General features: G+C 38.8%; 1 protein-coding gene across 1 annotated transcript; it reads right to left on the bottom strand.

The window, feature by feature from the left end:
* Positions 1 to 730: 730 nt before the first annotated feature.
* On the bottom strand, positions 731 to 14,027 carry MS4A12 (membrane spanning 4-domains A12). Its single transcript, XM_058527399.1, is given in 6 exon segments — positions 731 to 906; positions 1,088 to 1,198; positions 5,579 to 5,695; positions 9,436 to 9,492; positions 10,098 to 10,241; positions 13,764 to 14,027. Coding segments are annotated over 6 exon segments (801 nt in total). The 3' UTR covers positions 731 to 798.
* Positions 14,028 to 22,959: the final 8,932 nt, after the last annotated feature.

The raw sequence follows: 22,959 nt of genomic DNA on the forward strand, positions 1-22,959 counted from the left end.
ACCATTCTCCTTTTATCTCTAGTGTATTCCACATCTCTCTCTCTCGCCTGTATTGTTCCCATTGGCTTTTAAACATGCCCATGTTTCTCCCATTTCAAAAACAAAACAGCCAAAATACAAATAAAAACTGCTTGATGTACCATCCTTGTCCTGCTCTTACCCCATTGCAAATGAGTTTAATGTACTGTATGTAATGTATGAAGATAGTCTGTAAATAGCAAAGCTTTGTAGATATCCAAGAGGCAAGGTGTTTGATGATATTAATGTACAATATAATGTGGCCCCCAACAAGGGCAATTGGGAATTTTCTTTCTGAACAGAAAGGGGAGGAGGGGACTCTAGTGACTCAGACAGTAAGGGAACTCTAGAGACTTGAACACTCTGCAGATCATCATCAAAGAAATTTTATCCATCTGCTTTGCAGTGTTTGGTCCGATTTTCTGCTCTACAACTAATATCAAACCAAAATGAAATAAAAATATACCAAAAAGAGGCTTATGTTCCTAGTAACGTTTTATTGAGGAAGGGGTAACATTAACAGGAAATTTTGTAACGTTTAGAGCGTTGCAGAGTCATTTTTAGTCCTCTGGTCCTTCACCTTTGCTGATGTGTGGTGGTGGTGTGTAGGAAGACAGTGACTTAGAGATACATACAGTTATCATTAATGACAAACTAAGAACAAATCTCAAACACAGCCTTTAAAGATTGGCAATTGTCATAGACAGTAGAGGCCAGCTTCTCAAGAAGTTTCTGCAGAGTAGTTTCACCCCATGAGACTGGATAATGCTCCTTTTTCTTTTAATAGTTAGTGGCATTAGCTGAGTGGCCGTCAATCCTGGGAGGAGCTGAGGAAGACCATGGTGGCAAGGGACTGGTTGCATACACATTTGGAATAGCCAGGACAGACTGGAAAGGGTGAATAAAACAAGCAGTATTGTTACTACAATCTTATTCAGTCTCTCCCTGGTCCAGTCAATGTCAAGGACAAAGAGCACTCTGGTAAGCCCAAGTGGGTCTTAGCTGACATTTAAGTCCGTATTTCTCTACCACATATTCCGATTATTTACGGAGAAGAGGCCCAACTCACCCAGCTGGTGTTGATGATTGCGTGGCTGGCAAAAAATGCTGTGGTACAAGCTATGCAGAACTCCAAGAGAGAGAAGATAATCAGCATGCCTCAAATTCCGGTCCCAAAAACCTGAAATCAGAAATAAACACATGAAATTTTGGCTAATCAGGAAGGTGTCACACAGGCGTCAAAAAGTTACTGACTCATCAAATGTGCTCTTGCTCAGGCTCAACTTGCTCCGTGATTATTGGTCTATTATCATCAAATGCTTTTTTCAGGGAAATGTGAATTAATTTTGGCCTTTCTTTAAAATTCTGGAAGACTTTCCTCTTTGCCAGTAGACTGTTTTATTTAGAATCATTAAAAAGGAGGTACAAAGAATTAAAAATAGAAATACCCTATGATCCAGCTATCCCACTACTGGGAATCTATCCAATGAACCTGAAATCAACAATCTAAAGAGGCCTATGCACTCCTTTGTTCATTGCAGCATTATTCACTATAGCCAAGAAGTGGAAGCAACCTAAATGTCGCTTGACTGATGATTGGATCAAGAAGATGTGGTATATATATACAACAGAATACTACTCAGCCATAAAAAAAGACAAAATCGTCCCATTTGCAACAATGTGGATGGGCCTGGAGGGTATTATGTTAAGTGAAATAAGCCAGAAAGAGAAAGACAAACACTGTATGATCTCACTCATATGTGGAATATAAACCAACACATGGACAGAGAAAGCTGTATTGTGGTTACCAGGGGCAATGGGGGTAGGGGGTGGGCACAAGGGGTGAAGGAGACATATATATGGTGATGGATAAACAAAAATGTACAACCCCAAATTTCACAATGTTATAAACTATTAAAACATCAATTAAAAAAAGGAGGTAGATTTCTTTTTCTTTGCAATGGCTTTCTTGTTTTTATAAAGATGTTACCTGCTCATTAAAAACAAACTCACTAGTCATCCCAAATGCCACTGCATAGAAATAAGCAAAATTAACATTTGATACCTATTATTTTAGATCTTTATGTATAGGAAAAAGGCAAATAGAAAAATGCATGGAGAGAGCGAGAGAGGGGAAAAAGAGAGCAAGAGAAGGAATGAGAGAGAGTGAGCAAGAGAGAAAAGTGATTCTTTAAGAATGGCATAATTTTCTACTCACTATTTTGAAATAAAAATGTTACTTGATTTTAAAAGAATAAAAAGAAGTTACGTCAAATTAAGTTGGCTAAATTAAAAAAAAAAAGTTTATGAAATCCATGAAGAAGTTGAAGTCATTTTAAACCTGCAAGTTTCAATTTTGGACAAATGATTGTTTATTATTTAAAATGAGGTGATTAGCACTCTCATTTTATCTCTCTCTCATCTTACCTCTCCTCTCTTCACCTCCCATTATTTGGTGGTTATGTCAGTTTTCACTCTTTTTGAGTGAAACATTAAAACATTTATGTTTGGTTTTGTAGTTAATCATTTCCCCACTTGTTGAATCTTATAGTCTTAGATGAATATTTAAATGGTTTCATGCTCTTCACTAATCTCTTTACACATCTTCTCCCTGCCTTTCTGAATTCTTGATTTAATTTACCCCATGTAGGGTTGAATATTATTATTATTTTTTTAGCAGCAGTGCCCATGTATTTTGTTGTTGTTTTACTGAGAGCATCTTCTTGTTGCTTTTATACTTGCATGAGAATTTTATTGGATGTGTTATTCTTTTTTTTTTCTTTTGCAGGGGAAGATTCCGCCTAAGCTAACAGCTGTTGCCAATTTTCCTCCTTTTTTTCCCCCTCCAAAGCCCCAGTACATAGTTGTATATAGTTGTAAGTTCTTCTGGTTCTTCTATGTGAGCTGCTGCTACAGCATGGCTACTGACAGACAAGTGGTGTGGTTCCGTGCCTAGGAATGGAACCCAGGCAGCTGAAGCGGAGCACACTGAACTTTAACTGCTAGGCCATCAGGGCTGGCTCAGGATGTGTTATTCTTGAGTCACAATTTCTTTTCATCAAAACGTTATAGACATTACTCTGTTAGCTTCTCTCATTGAATTTTGCTGTGGTAGAGTCTGAGCCACGCTGATTTTTTGCAGCTTATAGGTCATTTGATTTTTCTGCCTAAAACCTTAAAGAGTCCTTTTCTATACCTTATACCTTAACAAGAGTATATATGTATCTCACTTACTTTGCATTTCTTTCTCCTAGTATAGGTTATTCCCTTTCAGTCTACAAATTCAATTATCTCTTATTTCAGTGAATTTTTTTTCAATGTTTCTAAATACTTTTTTTCTGTACCATTTATTGGAGACTAGCTCAGGGAGACCAATTGTTGTTATGTTGGATCAAACTTGCCTATGTTTCATGTTTATCATCTTCTAATTACTTAATATATTTGTCTTTTTCTTCTATAAGACTATGATTACAGTTTTTCTCTCTAACATTTTTATCTGAGTCCATTCTGTTTCTTGCTGTGTGCGATTTTTTAATTATATCTGTAATAGTGGTTTTTGGTACTCCGTTGGTTTCTATAGTGCTGCATTGTTCTTTTTATTTCATTCTATCAGTTTATTTTCTTATTAAGAGTTTCAATAGCATAAAACGCTCATGGGGAATCTTCTATTGATAATTGAGTGATGTTTTCTTCCATATTGGCTTTTTTATCTGTACTACTAGCACGCTATGGTAGAACATGGCTTGACCTGCTACTTGGAAATTCCCTTTTGTTGTTTATAAGTCTCTGTGTTAAATTGGAAAACTCAATTCCTGGAAACCAAGATGCTAGGTCTGGGTCATGTGGTAATCACTGAGTAGTTTTATTGTTTCATAGGACTGGAATTTGGGCTAGATCTTGAGGATATGGCTTCCCAGGCTAGTAAGGGATCAAACCATGAGAATGAGGAAACTCAGTGTTTTCCTGATTTGTGTGACCCACATCTCCATTAAACCAGGGCACAGCTTGTGAGGTAGAAGGAAGGGACACGTATTTGCATCCATTTTATTATCTGATGTCTTCTGTCCTAATTAAATGGATTGTGGCTTCTACTCAAAATGAACAATAGGCAGCTGAGTGTTTCTGCTGATGCGCTAACCCACAGGACTCCTAGGCTTTCGTTCCTCCTTCTTTTCTTTTTTAATTCTATTCCTTCTTTTAATCACTTTAATGTTTTGGGGTAGTTTCCCTGCCATTTATTTTCAACTTTCTCATTCTTAAAGTGAACAACTCTGTGTAGGCCTTATGTTTGTTCAGATACGGGGTAGGTGACTTTTTCTTGATTCCTATTTCCACTTAACTGAGTCCAATTTGTCCTGCTTGTTTCCAGCTACAGTTTGAGGACTAGGTATTGTTTTCTGTCCATTTTTCTGAATGCTAATCGTGCAGCTGTTGCTGTATGGGAGAGAAATAGCTTAGCCGGCACTGAGCACAATTCTTGCTAGTGAATACGGACTTCACTTTCTCTCTCTTCTGAGAAATGCTCTGTACCAAGGCCTGCTCCAAGGTCAGAGGTACATTCTATTCCTGTGGATTTCAGCTCATGTCTCCACATTAGCAAAGTACACTGGAAGGTGTTAACTCTGGTGACCTTTCCTACTTCTCTTGAGGTCCTGGGGTGCTACACGAGGGCTTTTGCCATACAGGATTTGCTTTATCCTTTTTCAGAATTGGCTGCTCTCCATCTAAGTCTTCTTAGCTCTAGACTGGAGAGCATTAGTCTTAGACTTCTCAGTACTTTTTGGTGCCCTTCTTTCCTCAGTTTTGTTTCTAGGGGATAAGAAGCAGGGCTGGGAGCTGTGCTTTCTTCTGCCACCTTGAGACACAGCAGAAATGCTTGTTTCTTTACTTGGATGCCAACTTAAAAGCTGGTTTTTGCCTAATTTTTGTTCTTTTTGTTTGGTATTGTACAGGATAAATTTTGTGTGCTTGCTTCACTCGACCTTATTTACCAAGAAGTGCCCTCATATTCTTGCCTCCTTATAAGCTCTTCTCTACACTTTTCTCTGCTCCTGAGGTAATAGAATCCGTGCTTGGCCTATAAAATGATAACGAATGGGTGATTCTGTTTTGAGAACATTCTGAGGCATGTGCTTCATTTTGCAGTTGCTTCATTCTTTGTGCTTCACTAGTAAAAACTGGAGGTCTTTCTCACTGCCGTTTTCCTCTCATCCCATTCTTACTCAAAATAAAACTATTCAATGACGTTACTGTCTCATTTACAGAGAATTTCAAATATTTGGAAAATAATATCTGGGTATCTTTAAGAGTCTTCCCCATTGTTTACGTGATCAGCAGTGAGCTGGACAAGTAAGGGATGCCCTTCTGCCCTAGTCCATCTGTAGAGGTAACTCTCCCGTTTTGTTCTATAGTCCTAGAGATCACATGACTAGGAGTAGGGCTAGAATAGAAGAAGAGATTTTCCACTATAGCTGCTACACAGTAGTAAGAGGTTAAAAAATAGACCCGCTCTATGAGAGTAGAAAGATGGGAGGCATGTGGTAGATTGTGGGATACTTACCAACGCCCGGTAGTTTTGGTTGGGTATCCCATTGATGTTCACATCTATCAGCAGCAGAATCAGTCCAAATAAGGCAAAGATAGCACTAACAAGATTCATTCCTAGGCTGCCTTTTATCTAATGGAGACAACAGGATAAAATAAATCATATATAGGATAAATGAAATTAAATGAAATAAGAATCAATTAAATTTAATGGTTCTTAATCTTTGAAATCTTGAAAAAAGTTTTGAAGTTGAAATGATTTTTTTCCCTCTGCCCTTCTGGGTAGTTACCAGGAAAACTATTCTGTATGCAGCCTAAATGTAGGGTATTTCTAAAACCTGTAGAAAAATGTAAATAATGCAAAGCAAAAGCTCATCTATTATATTTGTCTAAATGCCTCATGCACAATAACAATTATATTCCCTTTTTAAAACAACAGAAAACTTTTAGTGAGCATTTTTCTGGGACCGGCACTGTGTTAAATTATTTAAACACATTATCTCATTGAATTCTTACAACTGCCGTATGAGGTAGTACTATACAGCATCCAGTTTTATAGATGAAAAAGTATATACACAAAAAAACTTTGCTGATAAATTTAGGAACTTATGAAAACCCTAAAGTCTTTCTAGGGGCTGGATAAAGAACTCCGGATTTAGAATGAGGAACTTGTCAGAATTCTGTGGGTAGAGGTGTATGGGCAGAGTCCAAAACTTTCCGCAGTTTCTACAAGAAATCGTTTTTTAGTTCATTGGCAGATCCCCGGTCTGCTTTTGAAACAGGAGAAAGAAAATGATTTGCGAAGAACTAGAAACAACTAGAGCAGAGGTGGTTTCAATATTGTATTTAATTTAGCACAAGAGGAAAGAATGGAAAAGTGGAAGCATAGAAGCATGTTGCTCATGCTCTCCCAGGCTAGACTAGACTAAAATAAAAGAGCCTGATCCTGATTAACCACTTCTGTTGTAATCCCAAAATAAAATAAAGCATTCTTTCTATGCATCATTTATGGATCTTTTCCTCTAACTGAGATTATCCAAACAAGGGATCCAGATTGGAAAGGAAGAAGTAAAACTGTCACTATTTGCAGATGACATGATTCTATATTTAGAAAACTCTAAAGAATCCACCAAAAAACTATTAGAAATACTCAACAAATATAGTAAAGTTGCAAGGTACAAAATCAACATACAAAAATCAGTTGCATTTCTATACACTAATAGCAAACTAGCAGAAAGAGATATCAAGAATACAGTCCCATGTACAATTGCAACAAAAAGAATAAAATACCTAGGAATAAATTTAACCAAGAGGGTGAAAGACCTATACACTGAAAACTATAAGACATTATTGAAAGAAATCAAAGAAAACATAAAGAAATGGAAAGATATTCCATGCTCTTGGATTGGAAGAATAAACATAGTTAAAATGTCCATATTACCTAAAGCAATCTACAGATTCAATGCAATCCCAATCAGAATCCAAATGATGTTTTTCATGGAAGTAGAATAAAGAATCCTAAAATTTATATGGAACAACAAAAGACTCTGAATAGCCAAGGCAATCCTGAGAAAAAAGAACAAAGTTGGAGGCATCACAATCCCTGACTTCAAAATATTCTACAAAGCTATAGTAATCACGGGCCGGCCCCGTGGCTTAGCGGTTAAGTGCGCGCGCTCCGCTACTGGCGGCCCAGGTTCGGATCCTGGGTGCGCACCGACGCACTGCTTCTCCGGCCATGCTGGGGCCGTGTCCCACATACAGCAACTAGAAGGATGTGCAGCTATGACATACAACTATCTACTGGGGCTTTGGGGGAAAAATAAATGAGTAAAATTATTAAAAAAAAAAAAGCTATAGTAATCAAAACAACATGGTACTGACAGTAAAACAGACACACAGATCGATGGAACAGAATTGAGAGCCCAGAAATAAAACCACACATCTGCGGACAGCTAATCTTTGACAAAGGAGCCAAGAACATACAATGGAGAAAAGGAAAGTCTCTTCAATAAATAGTGCTGGGAAAACTGGACATCCATGTGCAAAAGAATGAAAGTAGATCATTATCTTACACTGTGCACAAAAATTAACTCCAGACGGATCAAAGACTTGAATGTAAGACCTGAAACCATGAAACTCTTCAAAGAAAATATAGGCAGTGCACTCTTTGACATCAGTCTTAGCAGCATCTTTTCGAATTCCATGTCTATTCAGGCATGGGAAATAAAAAATAAACAAATGGAACTACATTAGACTAAAAAGCTTCTGCACGGCAAAGGAAACCATGAACAAAATGAAAAGACAACTCACCAACTGAGAGAAAATATTTGCTAATCATATGTCTAACAAGGGGTTAATTTCTAAAATATATAAAGAACCCATACAACTCCACAACAAAAAAATGAACAACCCAGTCAAAAGAAGGGCAGAGGATATGAACAGACATTTTTCCAAAGAAGATATACAGATGGCCAACAGACACATGAAAAGATGTTCAACATCACTAATTATTAGGGAAATGCAAATCAAAACTACAATGAGATATCACCTCACACTCGTCAGAATGGCTATAATTAACAAGGCAAGAAATAATAAGTGTTGGAGAGGATGTGGAGAAAAGGCAACACTTATTCACTGCTCGTGGGAATGCAAACTGGTGCAGCCACTATGGAAACAGAATGGAGATTTCTCAAAAAATTAAAAACAGAAATACCATATGATCCAGCTATTCCACTTCTGGGTATTTATCCAAAGAACAAGAAGACACTAATTCGAAAAGTTGTATGCATCCATATGTTCCTTGTAGCATTATTCACAATAGCCAAGATGTGGAAACAACCCAAGTGCCCATCAATGGATGAATAGATAAAGAAGATGTGGTATATATAGAATGGAATACTACTTAGCCATTAAAAAGACAAAACCATGGCATTTGCGACAACATGGATGGACCTTGAGGGTATTATGCTAAGCAAAATAAGTCAGACAGAGAAAGACAAATACTGTACAATTTCATTCATATGTGGAAGACAAATAAACACATGGATAAGGAGAACAGATTAGTAGATACTAGAGGAGAAGAGGTGTGGGGAGGGTGAAAGGGGTAAAGGGGTGTATATGTATGGTGATGGATAAAAACTAGACTACTGGTGGTGAGCACAATGCAGTCTATACAGAAATTGAAATATAATACTGTACACCTGGAAATTGCACAGTGTCATAAGCCAATATGATCTCAATAAAATAATTTAAAAAAAGAAAATCAGTCCTGTCTGAAAAAAAAAAAAAGTAGACCAGGAAATTGCAAAAGGTGGAGTGTTGTGGCCTAGAGAATCGCAAGACCTCTCTCAGTGATTATTTTTATAACCTCTTCATGTGTACGGAGCTGGGTGTTTTTAGCGATGATTTAACGAACTGTAAAACAAAAGTCAAATCTGAATAAGAATGAGAGGTACGTGCAAATAAAAAGTAAAAATACAAGGCAAGGCAGAACTGAGAAATGGCAAATGAATAGTAGAGTCTTTGATGCTGAAGTGGCAAGTGGGGGTTTCCTGGCTCTTGGATTCTTCTTTGGAGTTCCCCTAATGCAGTGTGACCCAACTGAACCGGGGGCCTTTAGGATAAAGCTGAACAACCCTATCTTCACTGATTCCCATTCTTGTGAGTTCAAGAGTAAGAATGTGGAGCTCTGCCGTTTCTGAGTGGCAAATTGTGTGGACCATAGGAGGACACACATGCCATGGGGGCAACCAATAAATATTTTGGGAAAAAGTGCTCCCCTTCGCATGTTCTGAATCCACCTTGTCAATTTTCCTCCCTAAGTAAATTAATCTTTAAAGGGGTTTAAAAAGGAGAAACATTCTGACTTACCAGGCCAGGGGAAAATTGCTTGGATGCTGATACGGAGAGAGCGCCAGTAATAATGAACTGTAGAAATAGACAGATTTATTTGTGAAACGATGGGTTCTTTGATTGTTCCTGGGAATTTCTTCCCTTTATATGAAAGGCTGGTCTATTTATATTCATCTAGTTTCCTCCTCAAAAATTCCTTTCATACATCTCAGTTTTTCCGGACAAACTCTCAGAAGTTATGTCCTTTTGAGTTTTTTTTCTTTCTCCTTAGTTTCTTGCATATAAAGATTCTTCTCTTGTAAGCTTTCTTTGTTCTGGTGACTTCTGAGCTCACTGCTCAATCTCTTCTCATGATCAGTTGCATATTGTTAATTATGTTGCCAGTCACCTCCTTTTGCAACTCTCCACCCAACACATAGATTTCCATCTAAAATGTAGCAGGGAACTAAAACTTCGGCTTGTTGATTACTTATCAGAGTAAAGTTTAGGTTATGAGTTTAAGCTGCAAATTAAAATGGAAAACAAAAGCTCTCCTTTATTTATACCCAATCAGACTTGTTATTTCTCTAAAGTCTCCAGCTGATCAGATGTAGGCCTCATCAAAAAATGAGTTGTGCATAGGCTGGGGATATCTATAACTTACAAACTAAGAAGGAGATGTGTTCTAGCAATATACTCACAGAGACGCCGCGCCAGAACGGATATCCGCCGATAAAAGCAAGGGACGCAAAGGCCCCAAAAATGACATTTTTATAAGTGAGGCATATTAAACCCAAAATAATTCCGAAACCGATGTGCATCAATCCAATCACGATCTGGATTGCCTGAAAAAGGAAAACAGGCGTTTTTAAATTGCTTCTTCATTTTCAGGAACTACTGAAACGTTACTGTCATTGCCACTGCTTATTATTGTCAACTCTGCCAAGAGCCATTGGTGTCATTTAGGTAGACCTCTACAGCAGGAGGTGGGCCATTAAGATTCTGATACACACTAGACCTAAGGCCTCAGCGTAAGGCCTTGTTTGAGGTATTTGGGTAGGCTTGCTGAGGCGACCCGAGAAGAGTTCTTCTGCTACTGCTTGAGCGCGCGTTAGCATTACCCGAGAGCCCCTTTAAAGAATCTTAGTAAAAAATGCTTTAATTGTGACTTCGGCAGCTGTCTTTTTCAAATGGACTGATTCTTTGCCTGAGTAATCCTACCTATGGGGAAAGAATCAATGAAGAAAAAACAGTTTATTGGGCATTAACTATATGCTTGATAATGTTCCAAGCACATTACATTTATTGTTTCATGTGCTCCTCCCAACAACTGGATGGAGACTCAGAGACAGAAAGAAGTTAGGTGTCTGTCTTACTTCGTTCAGGCTATAACAAAATACCATAGACAGGGTGGCTTATAAACAACAGAAATTTATTGCCTATGCTTCTGGAGGCTGAGAAATCCAAGATCAAGGTGGCAGCATGGTCGCCTTCTAGTGAGGGACCTCTTCCTGGTTCACAGCCGGCGCCTTCTCACTGTGTCCTCACATGGTGGAAAGGGCTAGGGACCTCTCTGGAGCCTCTTTTTTAAGGCATTAATCTGACTCATCAGGGCTCCACCCTCATGACCTAAGCACCTCCCCAAAGCCCACCTCCTAATACTATCATCTTTGGGAGTTAGGATTTCAACTTACGAATTTTGGGGGGGACACATTCAGGCCATAGCAGTGTCCAAGGTCACACAGTACTGAGGGGCAGATCTGGGAATTTAATGCAGCACATTGACTCCAGAGCCCGTGTCTTAACTATTCCGTATGGCCTCCCCTCAGGCTCAGCTCAGCCCTGCCTCTTCCACGAAGTCTTCTTGGTTATACCAGTCAATTTAAGCTGTCTTCTTTCTTTCTAAATTTCTGTTGTATCTTATGGTATAAATGACACACCTTATTACTTGGTTTTGTACTCATTTATACTCCTTTTTAATTGCAGCTATGCAAAGATTTTCTTTTTGGCCAAGACATATATTCTGAAAGACAAGGGATTCATCTTTGTACCTCTTAGTGCACCTTCCCTCATCCTGGATAAACAGATTTGTGAGAAATAACTGTTGCTAGATTGGACCCGAAATTAATTGCTGCTTCTCAAGTTTACATCTTATGTGTCCGGGAAGACTGCAAATATAAAGATTGCTGTGTTTATTTCTTTAATAAATAGCTACTGAATACAATTAAATTGTATCATAATTAGAAAAAAAAACTCCTAAATAATGCTAAGAGATTAATTTTTTTTTGAATAATGAAGTTCTTTGAGACTCTGTTAAAAGCTATGAGCCTTCTCCTCTGAAAAACCGTTGTCACACATCCATAGATACACACACCACACTTTTGCATGTAACTTCAGAGGTGTCCTGGGCCTCTTGTAGCCAGTCGTGGATCTCAGTTGAAGGACTCCTGCATTAGACATTGTATTTGTTTTTTACTACCTCTTCTCTAGAGCAGCAACTCCATCATCTGGCTACAGACTTCCTGTCCTTATTCTTGCCATCATCTTGATGAGGAGCAGCTAGATCTTGGATTAATATCAGCCTTCTTCTCTCCTAGTGTAACCTTGGCTGTACCACTTACTGATCAAAATGGCCTCTAGGCCAGACTTACTAATTTGGTCATTTAATTCATTCTGGATATTTGGCCACAGACCCGCTTTAAGTTCTGAGTCACTTGGGGTAAATGCTCCAGTTCCTACCACTGAGGCCTCCGCACTGTTGTGAGGACTAGGGGCTGCTAATGGCATAGATACACAATTTTTAGGGAGAGGAAGTAGCTTCTGCCACCTGGGGCTTTTAAAAAACAAAATTACACTTACCACTTTAAAGTACTTTTATTGTGAGCCTTTTCAGTACCAGACAGAATGCTCCAGTGGCTCCCCATTCCACTCAGAGTAAAAGCCAGAGCTTTCTGTCCTCCAGGCCTCACAGGGTCTGGCCCCCACCACCCTTCTGCCCTCCTTCTGGCTACTCCCTTCCTCCCTCATTATATTCTACTTTATTGGTCTCCTCCTGAGTCTTCAAACACATCACACCCTTTTTCCTCTAAGGACTTTTCTGACTGTACCTGGAAGCTCTTGCCCTGATATCTGCATGGCTCGCCCCTCACTTCATGTCTTTTCTCAGATGTCATCTTCTAAGGAAAGCGTACTCGGACCAACTTGAAATTGCTGCCCCCTCACTGTCTGGCACTTCTTATCCTTTTACATTTCTCTATTCTCTCTATATCATTTATCACCTTGTAACACACTATGTACTTTGATTCTTTATTATATGTGTAGTCTGATTTCTGCCACTAGGTTTTAAGCTCCATGAGGGCAGAGATTGTGCCTGTTTTTTTCTCTGCAATATTCCCAACACTTGTATGGGGTTGGCTATGTAGGGTGCTAGTTTGTCCCCTTTGCTCAATGGGAGCAGAGAATGTCCTCTCTGGCAGGAGGAGGATCTGAGGGGCCAGATCCACAGCTTAGATCTGCCTGCTGAAGGGGAACCAATGCTCTTTTTTACTTTCCTAAAACATTGCAACTTGAAATAGGTAGAAACATGGCTAGAAGAGTTTCTGGCAGATAATGGGCACTCAATATCATTTACTGAATGCTCTAGAAGAGAAGCTAGATGTGCACACAGGAGAGGCAGTACAGTTTGGTGGAATTGCAGTACCTGGAAAGCACAGCAAAGGAACTAACAGTTCTGCCTAGGCAAGTGGAGTCTTCATCTTCAAGTAGGGCGTGGTTTACAATGCCTACGTAAACAAGCTTATGAATGTTTAAAGTAACCTTTATAAAAGTAATGTGGCTGTTAAGTCATAACATCTCCATGGGAGCTGGGTGAGAAGCACAGCAGATGGAATGGCCTCTAATTCTTCCACACTGAGTTTCCCCAGACTGCCCGTTTGTAGTTCCTGCTGTTTTTAAGGCAGCCATCAATGTTCATTTTAATGTGAATTCACTTGTCTTCAAATACCAGGCTTGAAACTAATCCAGAGACAGGATTGAGGGTGCCCCAAATGTCCTTTGCAGAAGTGAGATCAAGCTAGAAGTAGTGGTGCTCCCATAATGTCAATGTTACCGAGTCGTCCCACTAGGAAAAGTCCTTTGTTACCTGTTAGATTCTTGCTTGAATCTAAAATAAAATTAACTTAGAGTAAAGTCTGTATGCAGACTAACTATTTCTACCTAAAAGGGATACAGTTTCCAGAGTAACACTCAGAACTTGTTAATGGTTGGATGTATGTCATGAGATCATAAACTTCTCTCCACCTATAACTTATAAGTACAATAAAACCTCTCAAATGCAATATTAAAATTCTAGTAGAAAATAGACTTACCCCTAATGTCTTTCCTTCTTCTTTAAATTTTGAGGTTGCTGGTACTATAGCTGGATTTACCTTTAGTATATTTCCTTGACCCTGCTGACCGTTAGTGTAGATTCCTGGAGAAGTAGTGAAGGGAGGCTGACCACTCTGAGCTTGGTTTCCCGGGTTTATGAAACTCAGAGGTTGTTGAGACCCAGGAGCCATAGAGTTACTTGGTGGGTAAGGATTGGGTATGGTTTCATACACTCTGGGGTGCGTTGTTGGCTTGGATGACATCCTCATGTCCTAAGTATTTCAAAATGTAACAAAATGATAAATTTACCCATAAAAGAAACTAAAGAAAATTTTATGAAATGTCAGTTGTCTATGCAAATATAGGAGAGCAATGAGCACATAATGAGCAGTGACAATTAATATAAACATGATTCTTATTTGACTCTGGAATCCTGTATATGCTATAGTTTGAAGGAAGTGAAAGAGGGGAAGATGGAGGATAAATTTATTTTCCAGTTCCTGTTTGGTTTTGTAAAGTATTTGTATATATTGATCTTCCCTGAGTTCATTGCATCTAAAGGACAACAGAATGAGGGAAGAGACAGTTGTAGGCAGAACATAGTACACTACCCCTTCCCCCAAAGATGTCCACATTCTAATCTAGGAATCTGTGAATATGTTAGATTATGTGGCAAAGGGGATTTAAGGTTGCAAATGGAATTAGGGTTGATAATCAGCTGACCTTAAAACAGGGATATTATCTTGGATTATTTTGGGGGGCCCAGTGTAATCTCAAGGGCCCTTAAAAGTGGAAGAGGGAGGTAGAAGAGAGTCAGAGAAAGAGATGTGTTGATGAAAGTAGGGTCAAAGAGATGCCATGCTGCTGGCTTTGAAGGTGGGGGAAGTGGACCATGAGCCAAGGAATATGGGTGGCCTCTAGAAGCTGGAAAAAACAAGAAAAATAGATTCTTTTCTAGAGCCTCCAGAAAGGAATGCAGTTCTGCCAACACCTTGATCTTTGCTCAATGAAACCAGTGTTGGACTTCGGACCTACAGAACTGTCTGATAATGAATTTGTATTGTTTTAAGCCACTATTTGTGGTACTTCGTTACAGAAACAAATAGAAAACTAATACATGGGCCAAGAATACAATTGGATGGTAAGAAAGGCAGTCCAAGATTTAAAATTATTTGTTAGTACTTTTCCAAGTAGATAATTCACGTATGGCCAGTTAAGTTGATTCTCTTGTTCTTTAAGAAAAATTCTCTTGAGATTCCCTATTAATTTTTGTCCTTCTGGAGGCACAGAGTATCTCAGGTCCCTTGTGGCCCAGGGGAACTAGATATGGACAGCAATCACAATCTTTAAAAAAATCATGACACTTACAAACATTTGTCTTCAGTGCCCTTACATTCTTTTTTTGAGACCTTCTCCCCACACCATTTTCTTGTACATTATGGATATCAAGAAAGTGGGAGTTCTGAATTCCCTCATCCTTGGTATGCAGTATGAATAGCCCACTGGCACATTGCACACTGGTGTTTTAACAGAGACCCTTATTCAGACAATGGCCTCATAGAATCCTGAAATTGCAGAGGAGGAAAGAGCCTTCCCAATTATCCTGTCCCATTCCTCTTGTTTTACAGAGGAGAAGTTGAAGCTGAGACAGGTTAAATGCCTTGATCAAGGTTGCGTAGAAAATGTGTGGCAGAGCCAGAACTAGAAAATTGAGGTCTTGACTGTTGGCGTGGAGTTTCCCACTCCAGCTACGCTGCACCCTCTGGATGGCTGCAGAGCTTGTCTTCTAGGCGGGCCTTGGTGACAGGGTGATGACTCTGCATCTACAACTGCCCAACAGCAGAACTACTGTCTCCTTCAGGTGAGCTATCCGGAGAGCTAGCATTTCATCAAACACTTACTGTAAGCACATTAGGGGCTGTATTGTGTCATGGTTAGGAACATGGACTCAGGGTTAGAGTCCTGGCTCTGACACCAGCTCTTTGTCTTTGGTAAGTTTGTTAACCTTCTGCCTTAGTTTCTTAACTGTAAGATGAGGATATTAAGAGTACCTTCTTTATAGGGTCACTTTGAGTATTAAAAAGTTATTCCATGTAAAGTTTTTTAGAATGGTGCCTGTTAAAAATTGCACAAGTTGACTATATTATTATTGCTATGTTAATTGGGTGAGATATATTATCTCTCTTAGTCTTTACAAACCCGCATGCGGTAGGTACTAATATCATCCCATTTCGCAGTGAGAGAATTGAATCCAGAACCTACACTCATAACCCTTACTCTAAGCTGCTCAGATGCTAGATACAACTGAAAAGGGTTGAAAGCTTAAGAAAAAGGCAGAAAACACATTTTGAAAACATCCGATGACAAAGAGATTGTTTCTTCAGAGTGGAAACATATTTTAATCCACAAAAGGTTACTTTAGAGAAGGAAAAATAAAGTTCTATATCTGTGATTCTTGGAGTGACTCCCTATAGCTCTGAAATAACATTTGAGAATATGAAATGTTTATATCCGTGGATCTGGTTTCTGTGGCCATTTTGTGCTCAACCCTCCCAGTCTGCTCCTTCACGGACTCTGGGGCCTCGAGCAACTTTCTTAGCTAAATGCCTGTTAGTCACTGTGTCTCAGCTGTAAAATGAGACTAATGATGCCATTCAAAGGGGCCGGTGTGAAGATCAGGTAATCCTAATTCCTGTGAAGCTGTTGGAACAGTGCCCAGCATATGGCAAGAACTGCATAAAAGGTGCCTCTCATTCTAAGAGCCCAAAGTCTTCCATCCCAGTTTAAGCAGTGGATGTGGCCATATGAAAAGTTTATAATAGAGATTGAACTTCAGAAGGTCAATGCCGAGATCAAGGAGAAAGGAGATGGGGGCTCCGGTTACAGTAATTAACCAGAACGAGAATTTTCTTTCTTGAAGTTGTTTTTTAAGTATTAGATTAAGCAGTTACTGTATGTAGGTGATCGCATTACCTCTTTCCTTTGCTATTGGTCGTTGTAATTTTTTGTCTCGGTGAGAAATTTGATAAGAAAACTCAAGGCTTTTCATTTATTTATCAACATTTTTTGATTTCATATCTGTTATTTAGTTTCTGGAGTAAGGCCTATGAGTTCCCTATAGAACCCAGATTACTAATACTTTTATAAAGATGATGCTAGTCTCAGATGCGTTTTTACCAGGTCAAGTTCTGGTTTATAAAAATAATTAAAAAGCTGAGCCTGTCTCAGTCCTTTTAGTTTATACCAAAATAACTTAATGTGTAAACAGCTGTGCTGGTTACATAGTTTGGCACAAAGAGAGGGACAGATGCTTGGGGGAATAACTAAGTATCCTGTTGAAATGAGGATTCTCCTGTAAATGATAGCAGAAAAGGGAAACAAATGAATAGACTCTTTCCATAGATCCCATGTATTTGCGTAGTATAATTTTTCTCTTGACCTTTGGTAAAATATTTACTATCAGTTCTCTTTTTTTCTAAAAATTAGAGCAACTACAGTTATTTTTAAGAACACATCAAAAGAACACAAAGAACACATCAAAAAATAGAAGGTCTGATGAGATCAAAAGGACACGAATGTAGCAATAAGAGGAAAGCTCACCAATTTGCTCTTTGATTAGGTAATTTCAAATAAAAATTGGAAAAATTTTCTTTTTTCTAGTTTCTTTCCACCTCCTTTCCACATTAATTCCACTTTTAACATTATAGGGTAAAGATGACTACTATCTTTGAGAAGACATTGTAGCACGTGGTGAAACATAATAGTAAATCATTTGCACGGTATCACCCAGGACATCCACAAATAAAAATACTGACCTAGTGAAAATGAGTGATCTTCCCCACCTGTTTTTGTTTTTGTGATAAAAAAATGCACCTTAATTAAAATGTATTACAAAACCAAGTGCTACGGTATTTCTACCATGCTGTGTGGTCGTGTGGTAACCACATTATCATCAAATTCTCACAATGGGACGTTCCTTTCTCCTTGTTGATTGATATTCATGGAATGGCATACATTTGAACCTCCTATTTCACCTTTCTTAGCATCATCTTTTGATACTTTTTTCTAGAGGTATCTTTTACCTGTTTTATAACAACTGACATTCTCTTTAATTTCTCTCCTGTTTCATTTCTTTCCTGTTCCGTCCCTCTCGTGGTTTCTTTTCCCCACTTATCTACTTGCCTAACAGAGGGTCAGGAGTTGTCTTCATCTCTCCAGCTTAGAGAGTGGAATGCTGCAGAGAACCCACACAGATAGACCAGCCCAACTGCTCGTGCCCATTGACTTTGGTGAAGTAATAGGTAGAGGCGTTTCAGTGGACTTACTCTGTTCCTTCGGCACCTCTCTGCTTTCTCTGTTTCTCTTCTCCAAGCTCTGTGCTGGTCTGAGATATTTACTGGGATATTGTAGGTAGTTTTTACTTCCTTGCTTCTAAGCCAATCCCTCTCCTGTTTTTATTTAATTCCAAAGTCCTTTTATCATTGACTCTCTTCCACCCTAAGTGGTTGTTTGTAAATCTTGGAATATACTGCGCTGTCACACCTCCCTCACTTTTGTACTGGGAAGTCTTTTCTGACACCCCAAACACATAAGTGCTCATTTTCTCCAGCCCTTTTGCACTTTCTGATACTCATTAGTGCAACATCATATTGCATTTTAATGCCTTTTAAATTAGATAAACAAAATTGGAAAATGTAGATAATAAAAAAGGAAAGAAGAGAAAGAAAAAAACCCGTTCATAATCCCACCACCCATACATAATCAATGATAATATTTTCATTTAGATTTTTAATCTTTTGTATGTAAATATGTATTTTACACAGAGACATATATGATTTTGTAAAATCACCAAATTAGGATCATATTGTTACATAATTTGCAACCAGCTTTTTTAGCTTAATTTCTTATAAACACCTTTTATGTCAATAAACATACTTATTGTAATTCTTAATAGTGGCATGCTATTGCATAATTTTGAAGTGTCCTATTACATTCCAGTTATTTATTTTCAGTCCTGTCTCTCAGATCCGAATGAGTGCCTTTGAGGGCAGAGATCCTTGGGGCAGCGGTCGACATCTACCCCTGGCCCCAGCCCTGTGTATTGCACAGTGTCTTGAACGTGGTAAGACTCATTAAAGGTGTGTTAAATGAGTTAGTGAAGTGAATACAGATTCCTTTTCCATCTTTTTTTCCCTTATGTATTGAAGATTTTCTTTCTCTTGTGTTTTACATTTTTATGTATTTCTCTAATATAGAAAAAAAAGCTACTGAAGATTTATTAATGCTGTGAGCTTAAGAAAGTGGCAATTTCTAGAAATAACATTGCTCAAAGGCTGAAGGTAATTAAAGGAATAAGAAATCAGCATTGTTCTAGAAAGGCCACGGACTAATGGTGACTGTCCAGCAAGGTATCACATGATTGACACCATTCATGCTATCCAGACAGCAGAAAGAGAAAGATGAAAACGAATGATTTTTTTAAGCCTAGAATGCCCTCCCCTCTCCTGTTGGCCTTCCAGATCCATCTCCATGCAGTCAATCTTACTTTAATAAAACTTCTGCACTGTTCTCTCTCATTTCTGGTCTCACAGCTGTGGTTGGCATCATTGGTGGTGTGATTCCTCCATGTATTATTTCGATTCTTTTTTCTTCAGCCACGCTCTAACTTCCAAGAAAACAGGAGGTATAGTGTAATTTTATAATCTCTTTTGCATCACTAGCTCGGGAACATGCTTATAAAACTGAGTTTAACATTAATGAAAAGTGACTAATGTTACTAGTTAAACATTGATTTTTGAAATAAAATGCTTACATTATTTTTATAAAGAAAGAGAAAACTTCTCTCTTAAGTCAATATGGAGCTCATTATTCAGAGTTCAGAGTTCTGAAACAAGGGCTTCCAGGGTCTGTAAGTGTTCTAGAAAATTCATTCCCTACCTTTGATGATCTTATCAACTAGCTGAGAGAAAGTTATATCCATGGTGGTATCCTGTGGGGTTGCAATTATAAGACCTATGACTGAAAGGATCCCCAGGGAAGGTATGCAAATTATATCAGTAGATAATAAACTTCCAAATGAACAGAGGATATTTAATAATAGTTGCTATTATTATCATGACAACGTGACTAACAATTATTAAAAACTTGTATTTTGACATGCCTAGTTCTAAGCCTTTTTCGTAGATTAACTTTCTAAACTGAGTCACAGAATGGTTAAGTAACTTGCCCCGGGATCACAGAGCTAGTAAATGCTGAAAATTGAGGCCCCACTGGTACCACTTTTACCTGTGTTGTAACATCTGACTTTCAAAGCTTAACTGGAAAATTGGGCTGCTCTCTGACTAGACTAATTCCTGTAGAAAAGTAAGCATCAACCCTTTAAGCATGCAAATAGTTTCCTTTCAACATTTTTGGATGGGATTCTCTCAATAGGTTCCCTACCTTGTTAAACAGGGTAACTATGTCATAATCCAAATTTCTTTTGTCTATTACTTTCTTGATCACATCCCTCTCTTTCATAGAAGGAAAATAAAATGCTGATGCATGAATTGCTGAGTTTTATTTTATTAATTTTAATTCTCAAATCTAAGACTAACATGCTTTTTTAAAAGAGTTACATCCCTTTTACCAACAAAATAATACCCTCGCTGTTTTTCTATGAATTTTCAGTGGGATTTCAATTATTCTTCTGTAATTTACATCAACTATACTAATTTCTTAGTCAACTCAAAGTACTCCCTCTATTTCTCTAAAAAATGGACAGTGTTGCATTTAATTTTTCTTACAGAATCACTCTTACAAATAAATAGCCCATCTCATTGGCTTTGTATTGTCACTGAATTATTTTAAAAGTACATTGATCCATGCCTACTTGATTTCTCAAAAACTGAACAATTGGAAGAGTGGTATGGCCCTGGAAGAGAGTGCCATGCAGATTCACAAAGTATGCTGTCTTTCTGGTATAGCATCTGAGCAATGCATCCTGGCTGCTATGGTGGCTTTGTACACCTTTGTACACCTGTACAGAAGGTTAGCTGTTTCCTGTTTTCTCCTGTTTGTTCTTGTATACAGATACCTTGTCATGTATTAACAGATAAATTGCTGGTCCATTTATTAAAGTGCACACATCCAAAATCTTCTAGGATTTATATATAAGTAACCGAAGGAACTTATTTGGGAAAAATATTATGGAAGCAAATGATTTGTTCTTTTACGCAGTGAAATTTTAGTGCGTATGCGTGTGTGTATACTTATTACTACTCTATTGTATAATCTTTCTACTTCTAGAAAGTCCATGGAAATAGGACAGATTCTAAACCTCAATCACTAGTGGTCAAAGGATGGTAGTATGTTCAATATTAGGTTAAGATTGGTTTAGAAATAATGTCACATGCCATTTATTGGGCGCTACTGGCTTTATATTAATCTCCTTTATTTAATTCTTACAAAAATCCTGTAATAGATTTAACTGCCATTTTATACATGGGGAAACTGAGTCTTAGCATGAAGAGCAGTCTGATTAAAATCATACAGTTAGGAAGTGGCAAAGGATCTGTGTTCAGGTGTGTCTGAGTTCAAACCCTGTACTGAAGCAGGGCACCTGCAGGGAGCTGAGTCTGACTGAGTCTGTAGGTCAGTATGAGCCAGCCAGGCAGTGGAGGCAGACAGAGGCAGAGTGCACTCATGAGCGAATGCCTGGGGCTTCCATGGTGCAACTTTTCACAAGGCTTGGAAACTGTATTTGTGTGGTGTCTGAGCCTGAGTAGCAGCCTCAGGTGGCAAGCGTAGTACAGAGAAGTAACTGTGACACGATGATGACAGATCTCACCACCAGATGTCCTTCATGGTCAATCTTGGCTTTTTTTTTTTTTTATTTCTTGTATGTTTTGGGCAATTACACTTTTAGTCTTTTTCTGAAATATTAGGAAGTTACTTTGGAACCTTGGAGAGGCAAGAAAACGTGTTCCTCTGCTACTCCCTCGACATTGTGCAACCCTAGAAAGTGACAAATGGTTGGGACTCATAACAATGCTTGTACGGTATGTCTATTTGGGTCAAGTATCTTGAGCGTAAATAAAGTATTTATCTACTGAACGCTGAGGTGAGTAAAAAATGGTTTTTTACCTTCAAAAAGCTCATATCCTCATGAGAGAGTCAGAGGGTGAAAGTCAGTCACATACACAGTTATCATGAAATCCAGTTAGCCCATAAGATAAGAATTTAAAGTGGTTGGTGGGGAAAGGCTTCACAGGAGAAGTCATGCTTGAACCTGCCTTGAGCAGGACTTCCTCTGAGATGAGATGGTCTGTGGGGTCTCTGGGGCGGAGAGGCAATCTTTGGTTTAAAAGTAGCAGCATGGGGCCGGCCCCATGGCTTAGCGGTTAAGTGCGCGCGCTCCGCTAGTGGCGGCCCGGGTTCAGATCCCGGGCGCGCACCGATGCACCGCTTCTCCGGCCATGCTGAGGCCGTGTCCCACATACAGCAACTAGAAGGATGTGCAACTATGACATACAACTATCTACTGGGGCTTTGGGGAAAAAAAAAAAAAGGAGGAGGATTGGCAATAGATGTTAGCTCAGAGCCAGTCTTCCTCAGCAAAAAGAGGAGGATTAGCCTGGATGTTAGCTCAGGGCTGATCTTCCTCACTAAATAAATAAATAAATAAATAAATAAATAAATAAATAAATAAATAAATAAATAAATAGTAGCAGCATGAGAATTTAGTTTGGCCAATACTATGGGCCATTAGTGGCCTCCTCATACTCACTCACTGACTCTTTCACAGGTCCGAGCCCCACCTTTTAAAAAGGATGAGCGTCCTGGTCATGTTTAGTGGTCATCTTTCATATTCTCCCCTGGGGTTGCAAGTGGGAGAAATGGAGCCTCACCCCATCCCCATGTTAGGAAACAGAGGTGGGGGAGTGAGGAGCTTAGGACTGGTGAGCCCGTATCTCCATCACCAGATGGACCTCCTGTTCACTTCCTCTTCCCCCCACAAGTTATTGCTTTCTGGAGTAAGAGGTGAAGAAGGCATGGTGTGGGCCTAATCTCTAGGGGACCCTGAGTTTTCTCCTCCCTGATCCTTCTCTGATTTTACAGGATACCCCCAAACACATCTTAGCTTTTGCATTATTAATGACAGGTTCTTTTTGTGGGTGCCGTCTGTCATAAGATGTTCATATTTTTCAGACAAGC

Source organism: Diceros bicornis, chromosome 31 (genome assembly GCF_020826845.1).
Source record: "Diceros bicornis minor isolate mBicDic1 chromosome 31, mDicBic1.mat.cur, whole genome shotgun sequence".
NCBI lineage: Eukaryota > Metazoa > Chordata > Mammalia > Perissodactyla > Rhinocerotidae > Diceros > Diceros bicornis.